At 32.1% G+C, this 23,498-nt stretch overlaps 1 protein-coding gene across 2 annotated transcripts; it reads right to left on the reverse strand.

Moving 5' to 3' along the window:
- Positions 1-167: 167 nt before the first annotated feature.
- Positions 168-10,609, reverse strand: LOC132274239 (somatic embryogenesis receptor kinase 2). Of its 2 annotated transcripts, XM_059775479.1 has the most exons (12): positions 10,125-10,609; positions 8,960-9,092; positions 8,760-8,831; positions 5,783-5,926; positions 3,585-3,656; positions 3,423-3,494; positions 3,209-3,321; positions 2,958-3,032; positions 2,673-2,804; positions 2,251-2,592; positions 1,593-1,987; positions 168-697 (listed from the first exon to the last, which is right to left on the reverse strand). In XM_059775479.1, exons 1-12 carry the CDS (start codon positions 10,216-10,218, stop codon positions 383-385), a joined length of 1,959 nt encoding a protein of 652 aa, XP_059631462.1. In that variant the 5' UTR covers positions 10,219-10,609; the 3' UTR covers positions 168-382. The 2 variants fall into 2 exon arrangements, with proteins under 2 accessions (XP_059631462.1, XP_059631463.1); XM_059775480.1 differs by lacking the exon at positions 2,958-3,032 and having other exon boundaries at positions 10,125-10,608.
- Between the last annotated feature and the right edge of the window lie 12,889 nt (positions 10,610-23,498).

Below are 23,498 nucleotides of genomic sequence, written 5' to 3' on the forward strand. Positions count from 1 at the left end.
CTCTTACTTGGGTGCCGCCGGGGAGGCTGTCTACTAGTCTGTTTATGTGGAACATATCCTCTCTAATAATCAGAGTATTCTCTTCTAGCCTTTAAAAGCTGTTGCACTATGTCAACAAAATTAAGCAAATTTCACTGATATTTCTGCTGTAAATATCGCAGCATGGATTGTAAAAATTGCCCGTTGATACTACTTCATATATGCACAAATGTAATGAATGTAACTCACAATGGGCTTACAAGAGCTCATAAGGGGGTATTTGGTAAAAACATAAATAAAATAAAAAAGAAAAAAGAAAAAGGCAAAAGGCAAATTTTTATGACAAAAAAGAGAAAAAATAAAGGTCATTATAATTCCGTTCTTTACTTGAACCATGGAGGTGTCACCTTGGACCTGATAATTCAACTGCATGTAGATTCTCCGTTGAGTCAACAATCCAATCAGAATTTGGGTGGGGAGCGAGTTCCACCTCCTGGCGGAGAACTTCTCCCTTCTGCCACTCATCCCATCTTTCTGCCAAGCCATCACCCTCTAACATTCTCACCACTTCAGACATCTTGGGCCGATCCATTGGGGAGCCTTGTGTACAGAGAAGTGCAACCTGGATTAGCTGTGCCACTTCAGCCTCTACATAGTTGTTCTGTAGATCAGGATCTACTAGCATTTCTAATTTTTTCTCCTTCAAAAGTCCTTTCACCTGAAATATAGGACATTTATGTCAGATTCTGGAGCTTGGGTGTAGACAGTACTGGCAAGCAAGGCGGTGAGCACTGGTAAATATACTACATAGAGAGCCTTATTTTCATAATTGCTGATTAGTTATTTGACTAAAAGAGAGTGCTCTTGAGGTGGTGGGCACATCAGGCTAAACGAGGTTTAAACCCTTCTAGATGCCAAAAAAAAAACATTTGGAGAGTATTCTAGCTTGTGTTGAAGTTTTCCTAGAGTTAAAATTAGAACTGCTCCAGAAGTGAACAGATATAACCAACCAAAACATGTACTATTACATTATTCTTCCTCTCTTTTAGCTCTTAACATCTGCCAGAAAGAATATGATGATGTCTACAATGCTTTAACCATCTAAAGAAAGATGAATCCAGCTTTGCAATCCAGCCTACAAAGGAAAAAAATCTTGGTAGATACAGAAACTAAGCCTATGTTTAGTAGGAGGGACAGAAGGGGAGGAGAGATGGAGCATGTAGAGGAAGAGGTGAAGGATGGGAGGATGGTTGAGGCATCTCTCCTGTCCCACAATTTTGTTTCTGTCCAGGAGGAAGAGGAGAGAGAAAAAAAGGATATATGTTGGATAAAGTTGAGAAGCTTGGTTAACCTCATTCAAGTATATTAATTCATATATTTAAGGGTAGATTGGTAAAAGAGTGATATTATCCATTTCCTTCCCTTCTATTCAAACAAACAAAAGGATGGTATCCAAGAGATGCATACCAATACCTCCTCTTCCTTTCATCTGTTTTCCATCCCTCTAACCAAACAAAGCATAAAATGTGTAACTCAAATAAAGTCCAAGGAGTTGCAACATAGACAGAAGATAAGCAATACCAATAAACATAAAGAAGATTGTAAATGCATACCCAATCAAGCAACATGACGTCGTCATCATTTGCAAGACGAGCAAGATCAAAAGCCCTTTGTCCTGTAATTAGCTCCAGAAGCATAATCCCATATCCAAAAACATCAGTTTTCTCAGAAGATTTTCCAGTGGAGAGGTACTCTGGAGCTATATGTCCAATAGTGCCACGTACGGCAGTAGTGACGTGTGTATCCTTGTAGTCCATCAGTTTAGCCAACCCAAAGTCTCCAACAACAGCCTCAAACTCCTCATCCAACAAAATATTTGCAGCTTTCACATCACGATGAATAATCTTTGGGTCACAATGATCATGCAAATAAGATAGTCCTCTTGCAGATCCCAATGCGATTCGCTTCCGTGTAGGCCAATCAAGCGGCGGTTCAGATGGTGGGCGTTCTACAAAATTGCACAAATAAAATCAAGTGAATAACTGAAGATGGCAAGGCCTTTCCGCTTTGTAAATGGCATTCTACAAATACTGAAACGGAATTAAACGTGTAGGAATGATATCAATAGTGCAGCCGATGAAACCATATTGTAGTTTGAAACATGAGCCCTCACAGGAACAGTACAGCCAATGGAAATGAAGAAAACAGACCTAGTGAAACGAATGAAAAGAAAGCTTCCACAAATGCTTGGAAATTTTATAACAAGAATACCTCTCAAGCATGATGCAACACTTCCATTAGCCATATATGGATAAACGAGCAGCCGTTCGGTTGGTGTCATACAAAAGCCACGTAATCGGAGGAGATTTCGATGCACAGCCATGCTAATCATCTCGACCTCTGTTTGAAATTGCAGCTCTCCACCAGGTGTGCGCTCCTCCTTTAGTCGTTTCACAGCCACCAACGAACCATCTGCTAGGCGTCCTTTATATACCTTTCCAAAACCACCTCTACCAAGAATATTTTTATTGCTAAAACTATCTGTTGCAACTTGTAATTCTCGTAGAGAAAATCTTTTAAGTTGCCCCAAATGAACTTCTGGATCCTCTTCGGCTGCAGATACATGTAAAAATGAGATAATTGGACTGTATAACATGTTAAAATTTAATCCAACTTTCAGTTAGACCACTAACCAGGCACATCAAAGAAGTACTCTCGTGGTTTCCTGCGACGCCACCATGCAAACGCTATTGCAGGAGCAGCAAACAGTAGAGCAGCACCAGCAGCAACCCCTCCAGCAATTGCCCCGGTGGCACTATTTCCTCCTGAAATTTTATTTCAAAAGCTAGATTGAGTTTTTTGTAGATTCACTTCTACCGTCAAATTTAAAATTGAATGCATTATTCTGAATTGTATTAGAAGACCATTTGAGGTGAAGAAAGAGGAGGAGATTGCCCACACAACACGAAAATGCATACTTCGGGGATGCCCCTGCATACTTCGGGGATGGTCTCTGACTTGATTGGCTGACCTAATAAATGCATACGCAACTCCTAACCGAAATCACAACATATGGGCGTAAAGATAGAAGGTCCATTAATTTCTTGCACATCGAAACGAACCAAAACAATGGAAGATAGGAGAAATTAGATTAGAGGTGAAGACATGCTACAACATATTCGGCATTCAATAGAACTCAACTCTTAATAAGCAAGAGTAGGACAATCACCTGGATATGAAATTGGCGGTGGTGGGACAAATGGAGGGGGTGGAGAAAACGGAGGAGATCCGGGGCAAGGGCGTCCAGTAACCGGGCCGCATAGACCCACGTTATTAGCAAAACTGCAAAACCGAAAAACAGAAAAACCGAAATCAACTATTAAGCATTATCCCGGAAACCAAAGTCAGTCAAGATGAATGCATATTAATTTATTAGCAAGGACCTGATGGGCGTAAACAGAGAAAAAGAGCCATTATCTGGAACTGCTCCTGACAAACGGTTGTTTGATAGATCCCTGCATGATAGTGCAACGCGATAATATTGCATTCTTGAAATCGAGAGAGATCGAGAGACAGTAGTAAAAAAAAAATCAATCAGTACTCACAATACTTGCAGTGATGAGATATTAGTCAATGACAATGGAATAGGACCCGACAAGCTGTTGTTGTTAAGTCGGCTATCCTTGCACAGACATTTAAAGATTATACAATGTTAGGATCCAAGATGGTTTGAGAGATATAACGCTAATCAAAATTGTTAATGTACAAGCTAAGCAAAACCAGGATACTTCAGAGCACAAAACCATCTAGTGAGGTGCATATAACTTATATAAGAAAAGGGTGCAGCTTGGACAAGTTGAGAAGTTAGCCCAAACTCTACCAAAGGTATGAAATTCAACTCAAGTCAACCTTCAACCCAAGCTCTCCAATTCATGATCAAATCTTTGAATTGGAGTCATAAAAATCATATTCGAATTCAGGTTGGTTGTGGATTATACTTGGTTGAGTTTGGGGAACCTCCGTAAAAATAAATAAATAAAAACTTACCAACAAGCCAGTGGTCTAGTGGTACCAGGCCCCTACTTCCCAAAGGGAGGTCAGGGGTTCAAGCCTCAGTGGAGGCATGTGTGTGTGAGTACAACTAGGGAATAAATAAATAAATAAATAAAAACTCCATCAGAAAAGACAAATAAAGGTGAACTGAAACATTTTATTTTAACTGGCGGCGCGCGCGGGGGAGGGAGGCAGAGAGGGAGGGGGGTTGTTGGTGGCTGGGAAAGGCACCCCAAAGTTTCATCATAGACCTAATTGCACCATAAAGTGACATATATATCCATATACATATATATAAAGTGGGTTGAGATTTGGATTAAACTCAGGTTGTCTATTCTGCTCAAGGTTTGGAATGTCTATTGTCACGGGCTCTTTATTATGTTGGGTAATGTTAGCATCATATCATGGCTCAAATACATTTTTAAATTTCCGCTGAGGAAGATTGAAATAATCTAGTTTATTGCTTCAGAAAATAACACATTTGAATTATGCATTTATATTTGATATAAGATACTTTTATAACCACAAAATTCTATATGTCATAGTGTACAGCATTCCGACCTCTGCCCCCCTCAACACACATACAAAATAAAGAGGGAAAAAGCAGTTCAGCATAAAGAAATACAGTGGACCCAAATTTCATTGGAGAATTTTACTTTCACATAGATCCTTTTAATCCTAACAACTCATTCCTTCTTTCCAGATACTTAAACTTCTAAGTTATAATGCTACAAAAACAGCTTTCCTAATCAATCATTCAATGTGCAAGGAACCTGTCCTTATCAAATTGAATGCCTAACATTCTTACATTTGAAGCAGGCGTGTTTCTATCAAAAAATATAAATTATTGGATAAGGAATTTAACACTTATTCTGGATAATTTCAAAAAAAAAAAAAAAAATTACCCATGTCTTGATTGGTTCCAGTCCATAATCCCTTATTAAAGTTCAATACAGCCATTCCTAGAACCACCCAACAACACCTCAATGCTACTATTAAGGAAGCCTAAAACTACAACCCCATTGAAACACCACCACCAGCACACCACAACTGCTGCACAACCAGTGAAACACCACCACCATCACTAGAACCGTGGCATTGATACTTGGTAGTTGCTATGACTGCCACCCCCGTTACCACCAAGGTTTTCAGTCATTACCATTACTTGACAGTGACCATGTCAACTATAAGAGCTCCTGCTGTGAATTTTGAGTAACAGCAGGAAAATGGCAGGTTTGTACATTAGGTTTTCCACTACATCAATTTCTCTCTCCAGCTACATCAACGAGTATCTTTGATTTTTTACTGTATACTGCTCTCCTTTTTCCTTCTTTTTTTCCCTCTTCATCTGGTCTCTGGCCATTATAATTGCCATAGTTTTTAAGACGAATTCCTTCATCTTTCCCTTTGCTATTATTTTTCATGGTGTTCAAGCCTTTTTGCTGGAAATTGCAGGAATCTACTCTAAAGTTAAATTTTGTAAGTTGTTGGCCCATCAATGTCAGATTGGTCATATGGGCTATATCAACCACAAAAACCTACATGTCACCCAAACACACCAAGACCACCACTGAAGCACCCCTCCCCTCTTCCTTACTGTCAAGTGTCCCCCTGCCACCCACATCAATGCGTTAGGCACATCCCTCTTGTTAGTATAAATTAATGGCAAAAAAGCAAAATGAACATGTAAATTTAGAACTACAACATGAATGCCAAACAGCTGAAGAGAAAAGGTGACAAGTGTACATACAGGAACCGCAACTTTGACAGCTTGCCCAAAGTGTCTGGGATAGGGCCAGTAAAACTGTTCAGGTAGAGATCCAAGCTCACCAAGTTAGTCAGATTACCAAGATCACTAGGAATCGGTCCGCTTATGTTATTACTGTAGAGTTCCCTGTCATGCAAAAATTATGTTAACGATTTGTAGATGAGAAACTTCACAATATCATACAACTTCCAAGTTAAAGAGCATTAAACTAAGTTGTACATGAAAAGTTTCCCTTGGGCTGGAAGGAAGCCTAAATTGGGTCCAATATTTTATCTAGCAAGTTCAATGGTGCATTACAATCAAAAAATGGAATGAAAATTTCAAAACATATCTGATATTTAGAGAACAATTTTAAAGCAAAAACTTCTACGGGATTAGAGCCCATTCAAACCATAATTGGATATGTTTTGCAAATTCTCCAAACAGATCCAATGGACCAGTCATGGGGGACAAACATTTCAAGAGTTAGGCATATGCTTATAAAATGCATGTTCACGGTGTCATCCATTTTGAACCAGCAATTACGGTGCTTTCAGCATTAATACATAATATACAGGCTGTTTTAGCATGAGTAAAAATCCGTGACCCCATGCGCAGGGACGGAGCCATTCACAAGTCAGTGGGGGCAAATTGCCCCCACTGATTTTTTTTTTTTTTAGCAATATACCCTATTAATTTACATTTTGATATATGTACCTACAAAATTACACTACTGCCCCCACTGGAATTATTAGAAAATTACACTATCGCCCCCCCTCACACAATTTTCTGGCTCCATCCCTGCCCATGCGGGAGACGTGCAGGGATCAATCACAGTCAGGAATGTATGCACGTGTTTTGTATTATCCAAATACGATTATGATATATAAACTTGATAAGTTGATATATGATGATTATCATTAATGACGTTATTGCTGTTCAATCCACGTTTTTTTTTCCCTGGTAAACCGAAGTATCTTACCAAAAGCCAAAGGAGCACGGCACAACCTATAAGTCGCTCTTTAGCTTATTAGATGTATGACAACTTTTAATGAAAGAGAGATTCCTTCTGGTCCAACAAGGTGGAAAAGGAAATGAAATAGATTGATGAGAAGCAAAGAGAAATAAGTCGAGGGTTCACACCTCTAAAAAAGAAGGAAAGGCCTAGGGAATGACGAGGGTACTTCGCATTCACACTTAAGTGAAGATGCATCAAATTACAATTTACAAAAAAATTGGCTTAAGAATTTTATTATTCACTTCCTTTAGTAGGTGTCAATATTTCTTCTCTTCAAGAAGAGAGCTCTATTTTTAAATAAACAATGCTTAATGATACTCAATGATATTAGTACCCAATAATCTTCTTATTTTTTCCAACTATAATTTGATCTTTGTCTCAAAAAATTCTAAATTTCAAGGAGTGAATTCAGAGTTGCTCTGATAAGGATTCTCAAGATCATGTTCTATTATTATGATTATTTTGTTCTTTTATTTTAATTAAATTTCATTTTTTTTAAGTAATATTATTCATGAACCTTAAAGAAGCTTTAGTAAAACCACCAACTTTTTTTTTTTTGATAATTAACCAACCTAGACCAATCAATGATTTACCGAAAAAAAAACTAGACCTATCAACAGTTAAAAGTTGATTAATTAATTCTCACCATGATATTTGATACCCATACTCGACTAATCATGCATGCATGACTGATTACATAGTGAGAGTAACTCGACTCAAGGTCACCAATCTACAAACTTTTTGATAACATATACGATTTTTCAAAATACTGACTGAAGGCCCCCCCCACCCCCACCCCAATTTAACCTTAAATTAAAATGAAAACCCGATCTCTCAAAAACTAAAATAGTGCACATGGTCCCACCACCAATATGGCAATATCTTTCATGCAAAAGAGAATCTTTCTTGTCCTTAAAAAAGTTCCAAAAGATATTAAGATGAATGGCTTCAATATGCATGGGAGCCAAGCTAGAGCGATCAAGAGATGCACAAGGCTGCTCACCTGCAAATGGAACTTTTAGTCACAGCATCCTAACTCATTGGAAGCCACATGGAATTGATCAAAAGCCAGCTGGTTAAATATACCACAAGCTGTCTCTCTGTGTTAAAAATATTTTCTCTACAAACAACAATTTAGTCACACCCTAACTCATCCAACAATATAAATAATTGGATAGCCCTTCCAATTTGTTCCAAAGTCATCCAAATATGCCTCTTGTGTTTCTTTTTTTTATTTTTTTTTCCTAAATACCTCTTGTATTTCAATACGAAGAATATCACCTATATCAATTTAACTCATTTAAAAACCCATGCACCAACCGTTTTTCCCATTTCTTAAAGCAAAAATATCTTTAAGCAGAATTCACAACTAGGATACACGAAGTATTCTCAATGCAATATGCATGAAGTACCCCTATTGGACACAAAACAGTTGGTTATGAGCATGAGATACTTGTCCACATGCCGGACATTTTTTATTTGACATGCCCTAGAAAGAGTATCCAATTTTCAAATATTGTATCTGTACACAGAACTCTCTTACTAGGCTTCTTTTGCTGCCTCTATGTTGCACATTTTCTCTATCTCTATAGGATTTCCTTCGAGATCCATTTCTCTTTCCCACCAAACCAATAGCTATGATCTTTGTCACAAACTGTTAATGTTCATGTTACCAGATGAAACCACAATATGAGGAATCGTTTCTAATGCAGGGAATTCCAAAACTGCTTTACACATAAGCAAAGGATTAAACATAAATCTTAAGAACATGCAACCATATTCATTATATTAAAAATAATTATGAGTACTATATGCAAAGAAAAACACAAAACCAGCAGCTAGCGAAATTTATTGAAGACAACAAAAAGGAAAAAGAAAGAGCGATGCAGCATCACTGATAAATCCTATAAGAACAAACTAAAACAGCTAAAAGAAAGTCCTTAGCATGAAAGTATGGCTTACAAATATTGTAAATTCTTTAATAGGCCAAGCTGGGGGACCAATTGACCAGATAAAGCTGCATTCCCAAGATCTCTGAAAAAAAAAATGTAGGTGGGTAAAGTCATCAGAAATAGTACCATTTCCAGATTAATTCATAGGCCAGCTTTGAAGGTTAAATCATAAGCATATACATGGAATACATGTCTAGAGCAGCCGCTTACACTCTTATAACACTGTTATCATTGTTGCATGTAACATGAAACCACGTGCAAGGGTTGACAAGTGTAGGATCCCAACTCTGTAACACATTGTTGGGATCTTCTAAGTTGGTCCTTAAGCTATGCAATGCATCACCTGGTCATATATCAAAGAAACCAAATTAGATGGCACTTGTAACACTAGAATTGTAAAGGCATGCTATGATAAAGCCTGGACTGGGCAAAATAAGAAAGCTTCATCCCCAATTGCCACAAATCTTGCTACTCCAACAAAGAAATGGGGCTTTAGTTCGAAAAATGGGTTTAAATTCTAAACAGTTTATCCAAAGAAAAACGCTTAGGTTAGCAGAGGCAACTTGGATGTGTGCCACGCTGCTTTGAAGAGAAACAAATGGATCTGTTAAAACCAAAAGGAGCTTTTGATGTTTTGAAAAAAAAATTGTTGTGGACATAAGAAATTGTGAATGTAGATTTACCAGAAAAGCTCTTCTAATCAATGTTTATTTTAATTTGTAACTATTTCAAAATCAAAAGTTCCACTTGATTTTTTAAGTTCATTTTGAAACCAGTTTTTCAGAAAAGCACACGTTGCCTGCTTGATCAGCGATTACTCAATGTCCTGTGGCTGAATGGTATCTGCCAAAGCCCCTTAAGTGAATCATCGTTGTAGAATATAACCCTTGAGAAAGCTACCCAAGAACAAGTTTATCAAATTTAAGGCAATTGCCAGAGTTTTACAATAAAAAAAAGTAATGAAGAATCAAAACATGTTTCGAATGTCACGGGGTAATTAGTCACAGTCGCAGAGAATAATCTATCATGTGCATACTGTAGCCATTTTACATATTAAGCATGTGAGGAATAATGTTCAATAAAGGGCATTGTCCAAAAAATACATTCAAGTGCCCATTTTTCTAAAGAAGATCAGTGATGATCACTACTGTATTCACCCATTTCATACAGTTCAACAGAATAAATAATAAATGCCACAAGGAAGATAAAATTCAACTACATGGTCTTTTTTGGTCCCTATACTACAAAATTGAACAAACCAGAATCATACTGAAAATACCCATTTCTATATATAAACAATACAAGATAAAAATTTACATAAACAGAGAAAAATCAGACAAGAATGAAAAACCAACCCACATACGCATATACACACCTTCCGTATTAGCACTGATGAATTTCAGTACATAAGCCAACACGATGAACCAGACAAAAATCGATGCCACCACCCCTCTCTCCATCACTATCATCCTGATATTCTCAGATCCAAATCAACAACCTCCGAACACAGCATTCCAAAGCCCTCAACGCCCAAAAACCCTAGCTCCCCAAAATCAACAACAGCTCGCCCAAATCTCCACCATTGTCGTCCAACAAACCATCGATAAGATCAGAACCAAAAGCCGATCTCAACACAGTTACCGAAAAGGCAAGGCAAATGGGAATCAAACAAAATCGTCTTTCATTGTGATTTATTTTCAACAGCCCTCTTTCTGTATATGTTGCCTTTTTCTTGCCCCCTTTTTATCCCTCTGAAAACTTTTCACCTCTGCACTCCTCTTTTTCTCTCTCTAGAACTCTTACTTTCTCTCTCTACTCAGTTGTCCTCAGTAGTGTGTGTGAGAGAGATCATTATCTTTTTGGGCGTGTGCAGTGTTTAAGAGCTGCCCGAACGGTGGAAGGGTCTGCCCCGTCTGCCCGAGCTGGGTCAAAACGGCCTATCGCTATATATAGTATATTTGTACGTATAGTTAGAAAATGACCCGACTCAATAAGGAGAACCCCGTTCTAGGACAAGGTGGGCCCCACAGTTTTCGAGTGCAAAATCCCACTGAATATATTGAGTGAGAGAGAGAGAGAGAGAGAGAGATATATTTTTATTTTTCTCTGTTGAGAAAAATACTACGCGAATATTACAGAATGGACTGGTTTTTCATTGGAGTCAACTTTGAGTCACTTTTGAATATTTGGAATCCTTTAGATTAAGACATCGTCTTTGAAAAAAATGAAAAAGTTTGAAGGCATTGTCACTTTGTATTTATTGTGTTTTTGTGCATGCCTTAACAATTTTATAATTTTGACTCATTCTCGTAACAACTTTAAATTGGCAATATAGTTTAATTTCTTAATTTAACGGTGTTATAATATTATAATAGGTAAGAAATATATATTGCATAGATATTGTTTTTTTATATATAGATATGTTGCATAATTTTTTAAAAATTGGAATAGATGTAGCTTTTTGTGATATAATTGTGTTGCATTATGATAGAACTATGTTATACTATGTAGATAGGTTTTAAATTGTTTTGTTAAGACATATTTGAATTATATTATTATTTTTAAAAATTAGTGAAATGTATAAAAATTACAACAATTGGGTACAATTCTTAACAAGACTCTATTCGAATTCATTTTTCAATTACTAAATTTAATTCAATATTGTAGCTGAAACAAGTTTAGATTGAGATTAACCGATGTTACTAGTTGTGTCATTAAAATAAAGTGACTTTAAAAGACTTGTTTTGTTCATATTTTTAAAGACATTTTTATTCACATAAATTTCAGAAATGATAAATAGTACGTAAATTTGTTTGGATGCAGTTTTTAAAAAACTGGATTAGAATTGATTCTGTTTACTAATAACAATTTTATTTTAAAAAAACTACAAAAGGTTCACTTCGAACCAAAATCGGATCCTGATCTAAGTTGTTGAAAGTATTAATTGATTGTTTTTAATTATAAAATTCCGTTTTTGGTTAGAACTGAACAAAACATATCTAAGTTGTCCAAGTCTTAATTAAATTGGGTTAATTTCAGACCAAAATCGGATCATGATCGGACCAGTTTATTGCCCTACCAGTTCTTGTCTTTAAAATTAGGTGAGTTTTAGTTGTCTTTAAAATTAAGTGAACCAAATCCGGTTCATGGTTTTTAATTCATTTCTGTAACCATTTTTCAGTATCTTAAACAAATCTATTTGCACGTATTGTAGTAGGTCTGGATGGTCCAAAGGTCAGTTGAACATCTCACAAATATTATAGGTTTGGTCCTATATTGGACCCAATTTTTAATTAAAGGTCTTAAAGTTATACAAAGTTACAAACCTATTTTTTTTCTTAAATCTCATCTCTCTGGTTAGTTGATAACAATAATTGATGACTCAATTAACTCTTGCTCTGATGGATAATGGGGTATTCTAAAAGTTTTGATCAAGATTTGCAATTGCGGTATCGGTAACAATCACAGTGTAACGAAATTGGATTCGTATCAGTTTTTCGTAACAATATCGCAATCGTGAATTTTTTTTATAGCTCACACATAATACCCAAAATTTACCAATAAGCAATTTTTTACCACATAATTTAATAAAAATGTTTTAAACGAATGTTATTGAATTTTTAAAAATCATTTACCACAAGTAATAATCTAATCATGAATTTTAGATGTTGTTAGCAAAAATGCCGATCAATTATATTTTTTATGAATAAGTAATTCAATTAGTAAATTTTATTTAATATTGAAGATCATTTAATACAATTAGTTAACTATTCTTGAATTAAAGAGTTATAAATTTTATTGGGCTAGAATAAATAAAAAATAAATAAATAAATAAATAAATAAATAAAAACATCTTGTTTTCAAAGGTCAAATAAGCCCCTCAATTATCAATCAACCTCCTGAAATCACGTTGCCCCCCTTTACATGACAATTAACTTGTTGCGAAATGACAATAATATTCTTGATAGTATATTAATATTTTATTAAATTGAAATTATAGTGTGAGAAGGGAAATTTCGTTATTACGAATTACAAAGTTATTTTGATCAAAAAATGATGTAACTGTTGCACATGATTTTCATGTGATACGATCTCGTTAAATTTAGACGGAAAACTATAAGAGAATGGGTGATATGATAGACTTTTTAAAACATCAAAGGGTAATATAATAGTTTTTAGAACATCAAAGGGAAAGATAAAAAGATGGCAAATAGTTCGTTTAATTATTTCATTTAATGTAATTATTTATTTGAATTAATTCTTTAAGCATGTTTGGTTATATGATTTAATTGTTAATGAATTATTGAGTTAATGTGTTTAAGTGATATTTAATTGTGTATAATTGATTATTCAATTTAATGAATTTAGTTATTGTTTAATTATTTGTTTGCTTGTGAATTGTTGTAGTTACATGTTAATTTGATTGTATTAGTTTAATTAGTTGTTAATTGTTTATATGTTTGTTGTTTTAATTTATTTTAGTTTTAAACTAGTTGGGCTAAGTTAATGGACTATGAGTTGGGCTTTGAAGGAGAAGGCTTTAATTAATTTAAAGGCCTGGTTAGGTGAAAGACTATAAGCCCATATTTGTATTTATATCTATATAATTTTTTATGTGGTTATATATATTTATATACATATTTATTTATGTGTATCATTAAATATATATATATATATATATATATATATATAATTATTATATGTCTTCCTAATTAAATTAGAATTAAGGTTTTGATAGTTATACAGTGTGTGTAGCTATTAGGAGAGTTTTTGATACATGAAATTTGAGAGAAGAGAAAATGAGTTGTAGCATAAAGGTGGAGGGAGAAGGTTGATTAGAAGAGGAAGAAAAAGGTGATCGGAGCAAGAAGTATTAGCTGGAGATAGCTTGAAGGTTGCCAAAATGAGAAAAGAAGACCAGAGAGCTTGTGTAGTTAATTTTCAATTAATCCGAAAATAATAAGGCAAGTTCCTTATCTATCTCTTACCCTTTGAATCTATAATCTCTCCATCACATGCTAAATTTTAAGGCTTAAATCAAAAAATTAATTGAACAATTAATTGCTATGCATGAACTGAACCAACTATTTTCATGTTTATATGTGTTTGTTTTTTAATTTAATGGGTTCTTTGATTTTATGCATGAAACTTATTTTTAATTGTTGGGTCTTATATAATTTCGTTATATATATACCATTGGTGATCGCATGGGACTTTGAAGTTATGTTTTAGGACCCCAATGACGGAGTTACAGACCTAATACGGACCTTTCGATCTGTTGCCGCGATTTGTGCTTAAGCACAACACTGTCCCGTACCTAGTGCTTGAGCATTAGGATTTGTGCTCGAGTACATGGAGGTTGTGCTCGAGCTCTGGGAACCCGTTTTCTTCAAAAGTGTTTCAAATGACCCCGGTTTGAGTATAAATGATCCTGAACATGTTTATTAGTATTGAGAACAGTGACATGGGTTTAAAATATATACAATTATATTAGACTATCGATATTTGATATTTGATGGAAATGATTAAATTAAGTAATAAGTATAAGTTAATCTTTCATGATATTTAATTTGTGTAATTAAATGTAATTGTTGGATTCATGATTAGAATCATGGTTAATGATGTACTTACGGTTTACACACATGTTACATGGCTATAGTTATTAGTTTTACCATTGCTTAATAATGTGAGTAAATGATATTATGATTTTAATAATGATTTTATTATATTATGATTTTAGATTCGATAAATGTCTATTTATATTTGTTGTGCCATTGTTAGATATGGTTATAATAAGATTTATGCATGTATGTGATGAGATCATTAAGATAACTAATAAATTAGGCTTCTTGATATTTTATGTCATTATTAGATATGGCTTTGACGATTTGATGTGTATAATTTTGTATGAATTGCGATACGAGTTTGATGTCTCGGGATCAATGGTTATAACTCAAACGTATATTGCCGGAAAGATGAGTAGCTGAATATAGGAGATGTATGTGCCTTGGTAGAGGTGGACTTTTGACCACATTGTGTACGATTTTTATCAAGATAGCCACTATTCGGTTGAGACTGCCCTATATGTCAATAAACATCTTAGTGTGTATATGTATGTATCGACTATGTAGTAGTTATTGCATGAGTTTACCTAGGGATCTATTGATTATTAGTTCTCGTGGGTCTAACACATAATTTATTTTTCAGGTTCATGTTAGTTCCAGGCTTAGAGTTTATTCGTGCTGATCAGAAACTTTATTATTCATTATTCCGGATTGTCGACGTAGGACGATATCCTATATTTTATTTATTGTTTAGACTCTATTATGGGGTTTATTTATGTGTCATGTGTTTATGGATTCCCAAGTTGTACAATGGAGATTTATTTTATTATTATGGGATTTTATTGTACCAGAGGATTTTTACAATTTAATTTATTATTTATTTTTTCCTTTCAAATTATATTTATTTTTTATTATTATTTTATTTTATATTCCGTAATTATTTAAATATTAATTATTTGATATCTTTCGATTTTTAGGTGATTACTTGATTAACCTCGTTAGGAAATTGGGGTATCACATAATACAATTGATGTTGTGCCTGCCCTGCATGGTGGTGGCGTTGAAATTTCTTAACATTTTTTATTTATTTTTCCACATAAAAGTCTCGTTAATGCATCTAATTAATCATTTAATCGGATGAGTTACACCTTTTTGAATATCCACTTAATTTTATTGAGTTAATTGGACAAGTTACACCTTTTTGAATATCCACTTAACATACAAAGAAAACTTTTTTTTGTTATTTCTATATATTTTTACTCAATTTTTTTTTTTTAAATATGGATTGTCGTTTTTACCATAAATCTATATCAATACTTATAATAAATTTATACTTACTATAAAAGTATAATTCTATATTCTATATTATATCAATACTTACATATATAATTTCAGTAATTTTTATGTATAATTCTATATTGTGTGTATATATATATATATATGTATTATATTTTATCATAATAATACTAATAAATTTCTCTATTTCTTAATATTTTTAAAGTACAATTTTTTTTTCACTTTTAATGAAAAAGTTGCCTTTTAAATTAAATTATGATTATTACTAATTGAATAACCTATGCGTTTCCTTTTAGCGAAGACTATCCAAAAGACACAAATATTCATTATATATTAATTGCTAAACATTTACTTTCTATCTATTGCCATATAATTATCCGTTTTCTTTTGCTATAAAGAATTTCTTAATATTTTTATTTTTATTGTTTTCACTTAAAAAATCTCATTCATGCATGTAATTAATCATTCAATTGGATGAGTTACACCTTTTTTAATATCCACTTAATTTTAGTGAGTTATAAATATTCCATATATAATTTCAGTTATTTATATGTATAATTTTATATTGTATCTATATCTGATATCTGTATATATTGTATTTTATACTATAATAATAATAATAATAATAATAATAATAATAATAATAATAAATTCAACATTTCGTAATATTTTTCTCTATTTCTTAATATTTTTAAATACAAAAAAGATTTTTTTTCCTTTTAATGGAAAAAAATTATCTTTTAAATTAAATTATAATTATTAATAATTGTATAACCTCTCCGTTTTCTTTTATACTAATTGTTAAACATTTACTTCCCATCTTATTGCCATTTAATTATACGGTTTCCTTTTGGTAATTAATGTGAACAAGGAAATGAGTAAGAATGTGTGTGAACAAGGAAATGAGAAAGAATATCAATTTGGCAAATGTAGGTCAGATAGAACATTGCAAATGAATAAAACAACAGCAAATATGGTATTATTGATTTAAATTATTATTATTTTTTATATATTGACATCCAAAAGTATTAAATGTCCGTCCAATACAAACTCAGTTTGGATGATGTTAATTTTAGAATTTTATTACAACATAAGGTAAGCATTTTGTGTGCCTCTTTTGTAATCATTCAACACAAAGAGATAGACCACTTATTTTTTTCTTTTATTTATTTGGCACCGGAACCTTTTGAAGGTCTTGAAGGTGAGGAATCTCAAATCTTTGTTAATCATTCAACACAAAGAGATGGACCATTTTTTTTTTTCTTTGTCAATTTATATTATTGATTTAAATTAAAATTTTTATACACGAATGTCCAAAATTGTTAAATGTTCGTCCAATAAAAACTTAGTTTGTATGGAGTTAATTCTAGAATTTTCAATGGATCAATACATACAAGGTAATCATTGTGCCTCTTTTGTAATCATTCAAAACAAAGAAAATGACCACGTATTTTTTTCTTTTATTTCTTTGTCAATTTGTATTATTGATTTAAATTTAAATTCTTGTGCACAAATGACCAAAATTATTAAATGTTCGTCCAATACAAACTGATTTTGCATGGTGTTAACTATAGGATTTTCATTGCATTACAATACAAGGTTATGCCCTTTTTATAAATTTTGAGTTAAAAGACCACGTTTTAACAAAATCACACACATAGCTACCTATATATATATATATATATATATGGGGCTTAATTTGATGTAATGCCTTTTTTTTTTTTTTTTTTTTTTTTTTTTTGTTGCTAAAGTTAATATACACACACACACACATGTACACGCCACAATATAGTTATTAACATACGAAGAAAACTTTTTTGTTGTTTCTATACATTTTTACTTAATTTTTTTTTTTTTTAAATATCAATTGTCGTTTTTACCATAAATCTATATCAATACTTATAATAAATTTATACTTAGTATAAAAGTGTAAGGATTATTAAATATTTCTATGCTTTTATAGTCATTTTTATCAAATATGAAACACTTATAGTATTATTAAAAGTGTAAATCATTTTAAATTATTACTATACATTTAAAAAAATTAACAAATAAGATTTTAAATTTTAAATATACATAAATTGTAAAGTTTACCATTTCAAAAATTGTAAATAATAATTTAAGTTTTAAATACAAAGAATAGTCACCAGTTCCAACAATTGTAAAATAATATTTTTAATGTTTTAAATACAAACAAGTTTCATAGTCCACCATTTCAAGAGTTATAATATTTAAAGTTCTAAATATAAAGAAGACCATTTCAATATTTTAAAATTTTAAATACAAGAAAGTTGTATAGTCAAGAGTTATAAATAACATTTCAAGTTTTAAATACAAAGAATATTAACCTTTAAATACAAAGAAGTTATATATAGTATAGTCTTTTAACAATTATAAATAATAATTTTAAATTTTAAATGTAAATAAATTGTATAGTCCACCATTCTAGAAATTATATTCATGTTATAAATAAAAAAACACAAAAGTTGAAAATATATAAAAATTATATATTTATAATACAAAATTATTTATTTAATCTCGTACATCATGTTAGTATATACTATCTCTATTCCAAAATAGATGTTACTTTTTGAAAAATGGTCACGGTTCTCCAATCGCAATATCCTTTTTGAAATAGAAGAAAGAGTATATATACACTATGTACGTAATATATACACTTCGTAATATATACACACATGTTAAGCCCACCTAATTCTTTGGCTTGGACTCGATCGATCAAACATTTTCATACCACTGTCCATTTGGGTTCAAGGCCTCAAACCTTTGAGAGCTCAAACCAGGTTTAGGGCACAGTCTTCATCATTCAGACACTTTCAGAGAACCATAGAGGGAGAAAGAGAGAGTGATAGAGAGAGAAAATCGAAAGAGAGAGTCATAGGGAGAGAAAATCGGATCACTTCAAGTATATGAAGATCCCCACTTTACAGGCAAGTACTCATCCCTATACTCTTTGCTGTAATTGACAGCATATTATATTGGAGTATATAATACATCACTGTGTTTCTTCAAGAAATGACTATATATTTGCAAAAGTCTCATCTCTCTCTCTCTTAAGAATTCGTCACATCTCAACAAAACCCCAATCTCTCTTTTCTTCTCTTCCTCTCCAAAAAGCCCCATTAATTGCTATGCATGAACTGAACCAATTATTTTTATGTTTATATGTGTTTGTTTTTCAACTTGATGGGTTATTTGATTTTATGCATGAAACTTATTTTTAATTGTTGGGTCTTATGTAATTTCGCTATATATATATATATCATTGGTGATCGCATAGGACTTAAAAATTATGTTTTAGGACCCAACGACGGAGTTACAGACCTAATACGGACCTTCCGATCTGCTACCGCGATTTGTGCTCGAGCACAACACTGTCCTGTACCAGTGCTTGAGCATTAGGGTTTGTGCTCGAGTATAGGGAGGTTGTGCTCGAGCTCTGGAGACTCGTTTTCTTCAAAAGTGTTTCAAATGACCCCGATTTGAGTATAAATGATCCCGAACATATTTATAAGTATTGGGAATAGTGACATAGGTTTAAAATATATAAAATTATATTAGACTCTCGGGATTTGATATTTGATGGAAATGATTAAATTAACTAACAAGTATAAGTTAATCTTTCATGATATTTAATTTGTGTAATTAAATGAAATTGTTGGATTTATGATTAGAATCATGGTTGATGATGCACTTATGGTTTACGTCTATTTTATATTTGTTGTGTTATTGTTAGATATGGCTACGATGAGATTTATGCATATATGTGATAAGATCATTAAGATAACTAATAAGTTAGGCTCCTTGATATTTTACGCCATTATTAGATATGACTTTGACAATTTGACGTGGCTAATAAGTCAAAACACTTTACTTATGGCATTGTTTGTTGGAAACGGAGCATTAAAAATATAAACTTTGAATGAGATTTGAAATAGATTCCGCTAATAATTTTTTACGGATCTCTAGACAAGCGCGTTTCTTTCCGCAAGGAGATGAACGTGGTATATTTACTTTCTGAAATCCGTTTCTGGATGAATGAGAAATTAGCTCCAAAGTGTGGTGTTTTGATAAGCCTAAATGGGTATGCAAAATGTGGGAAGTGTTTGTCTCACATGGAAAAAATGTTAAAACAAATTGAAATTTAAATAAGGTGAGTTTATGATTTGGGCTTGGGCTTGGGCCTAATTGTAAAGTCCAGATTATTCTTTTTTGGAATTTTGGATTGGGCCTAATTTTGGGCTGGGCTTATTTAAATGGGTTTCACAAATGAGTGGGTTTTTTGGGTGGTTGGCTTTTTGAATAAAAAAAACTACTTTTTAGTTTTTCTAAAAGGTTACACCTTTTAAATTAAAAAATCATATTTTAGTTTTTCTAAAAGGTTACACCTTTTAAATTGAAAAACCACTTTTTAGTTTTTTTTTTTCAAAGGGTTACACCTTTTTCCGAACCATCATAACCCATGGTTGCACCCACTCGAAAAGACACCATGTGAACCATTGCAACCTATTGGAATTGATGTGTCTATTGGTGAACAGACACCATGTGAACCATTGCAACCTATTAGAATAGATGTGTCTAGTGGCGAACAGACACCATGTGAACCATTGCAACCTATTGCAATGGTTATGTCCAATAATGAAGAGATACACCCAATCCGAAAAGGTATATCTGTTTCTATAAATACTCCCCTTTGGATCATTTGCAATAAATTCATTTTCATTTTCTTCTATCTCCCTCTCTAGACTGGAACCCAACCCAAGTGGGTTCAAACCATAGGTTAAGTGGTTCGAGTCACTTCGACCCTAATCCAATTTCATCGAGCCACTTCGACCCTAATCCAATTTCATCGAGCCATATTAAGATTGGTTCGAACCATTTGGTTCGGATTACACCCAATTCAGCATTTATATAGTATATAGATGCATTTTTGAGTCAGAGAGAGTATTACATGGAGGAGGTTCGCCGTATCCACGAGTTTGTAGTGCTGCTACTGGTGGATGTAGACCGTTGTATCCTGGGAGATAGACGCCACTGAGTTCGTTAGCACCATAGCGGGGCGAATCTGTCTTAAGGACATAGTATCCAATATTAGCCTCGGTCCAGGTTCATTCCTTGCATATTATTATTATTTTATTACTTTATTTTGCATATTTAATTAAATATAGAGTTGCATATTTATTTAATGATTTATTAGCATATTGTTAATTATCTCATGACATATTAGTATAAGGGTTGTTATATCTTAAAAGTCACATTAAGCATATATTTTACCAACATTGTTAGATATCACTTTCATTATCGATGATGATATATATAATTTTGTATGAACCACGATACGAGCTTGATGTCTCGGGATCAATGGTTATCACTCAGACGTATATTGCCGGAAAGATGAGTAGCTCAATATAGGAGATGTGTGTGACTTGGTAGAAAGGGACTCTTAACCACATTGTGTACGATTTTTATCAAGATAGTCACTATCCGGTTGAGACCGCCCTATATGTCAATGAGCATCTTAGTGTGTATATGTATGTATCGACTATGTAGTAGTTATTGCATGAGTTTACATAGGGATCTATTGATTATTAGTTCTCTGATTAGGTTATGGTAGAGAGGCTTTGCTCGTGGGTCTAACACATAATTTATTTTTCAGGTTCACGTTAGTTCCAGACTTAGAGGTTATTCGTGCTGATTAGAAACTTTATTATTCATTATTCCGGATTGTCGTATGATATTATCCTATATTTTATTTATTGTTTAGACTCTATTATGGGTTTTATTTATGTGTCATGTGTTTATGAATTCCCAAGTTGTACAATGAAAATTTATTATTATGGGATTTTATTATAGATTGTGTGTATCAGGGGATTTTTACAATTTAATTTGTTATTTATGTTTTTCTTTCAACATATATTTATTTATTCTTATTATTTTATTTTATATTCCGTAATTATTTAAATATTAATTATTTGATATCCCCATTTGGGCGATTACTTGATTAACCTCGTTAGGAAATTGGGGTATCACATAATACAATTGATGTTGTGCCTGCCCCTACTGTGGTGGTGGCGTTGAAATTTCTTAACATTTTTTATTTTTTATTTTTCCACATAAAAGTCTCGTCTTTTTGAATATCCACTTAATTTTATTGAGTTAATTGGACAAGTTACACCTTTTTGAATATCCACTTAACATACAAAGAAAACTTTTTTTGTTGTTTCTGTATATTTTTGCTCATTTTTTTTTTTTTTTAAATATTGATTGTCGTTTTTACCATAAATTTATATCAATACTTATAATAAATTTATACTTACTATAAAAGTATAATTCTATATTCTATATTATATCAATACTCACATAGTCACATATATAATTTCATTAATTTGTATGTATAATTCTATATTGTGTGTGTGTATATATATATATATATATTATATTTTATAATAATAATGCTAATAAATTTCTCTATTTCTCAATATTTTTAAAGTACAATTTTTTCCACTTTTAATGAAAAAGTTGCCATTTAAATTAAATTATGATTATTACTAATTGAATAACCCCTACGTTTCCTTTTAGCGAAGACTATCCAAAAGACACAAATATTCATTATATATTAATTGCTAAACATTTATTTTCTATCTATTGCCATATAATTATCCGTTTTCTTTTGCTATAAAGAATTTCTTAATATTTTTATTTTTTATTTTTTTCACTTAAAAAATCTCATTCATGCATGTAATTAATCATTTAATTGGATGAGTTACACCTTTTTTAATATCCACTTAATTTTAGTGAGTTATAAATATTCCATATATAATTTCAGTTATTTATATGTATAATTTTATATTGTATCTATATCTTTATATATTATATTTTATACTATAATAATAATAATAAATTCTACATTTCTTAATAGTTTTCTCTATTTCTTAATATTTATAAATTCAAAAAAGATTTTTTTTCCTTTTAATGGAAAAAAATTATCTTTTAAATTAAATTATAATTATTAATAATTGTATAACCTCTACGTTTTCTTTTATATTAATTGTTAAACATTTACTTCCCATCTTATTGCCATTTAATTATACGGTTTCCTTTTGGTAATTAATGTGAACAAGGAAATGAGAAAGAATGTCAATGTGGCAAATGTAGGTCAGATATAACATTGCAAATGAATAAAACAACAGCAAATATGGTATTTGTTCAACTTGAGTTGAAGCTCTTGAAGGGTGAGGAATCTCAAATGTTTGTTACTCATTCAATACAAAGAGATGGACCACATTGTTGTTATTATTGTTGTGTGTCTCTTTTTTTTCCTGTCAATTTGTATTATTGATTTAAATTATTATTATTTTTTATATATTGACATCCAAAATTATTAAATGTCCGTCCAATACAAACTCAGTTTGGATGATGTTAATTATAGAATTTTATTACAACATAAGGTAAGTATTTCCTATGCCTCTTTTGTAATCATACAACACAAAGAGATACACCACTTATTTTTTTCTTTTATTATTTGACACTGGAACCTTTTGAAGGTCTTGAAGGTGAGGAATCTCAAATCTTTGTTAATCATTCAACACAAAGAGATGGACCAAATTTTTTTTTCTTTGTCAATTTATATTATTGATTTAAATTAAATTTTTTATATGCGAATGTCCAAAATTGTTAAATGTTCGTCCAATAAAAACTAAGTTTGTATGGAGTTAATTTTAGAATTTTCAATGGATCTTTTGTAATCATTCAACACAAAGAGAATGACCACGTATTTTTTTCTTTTATTTCTTTGTCAATTTGTATTATTGATTTAAATTTATTTTTTTGTGTACAAATGACCAAAATTATTAAATGTTCGTCCAATACAA

This window comes from Cornus florida, unplaced genomic scaffold, assembly GCF_030987335.1.
Source record: "Cornus florida cultivar Cherokee Brave unplaced genomic scaffold, ASM3098733v1 CherokeeBrave_3.0.0_Hap2_Chr09, whole genome shotgun sequence".
NCBI lineage: Eukaryota > Viridiplantae > Streptophyta > Magnoliopsida > Cornales > Cornaceae > Cornus > Cornus florida.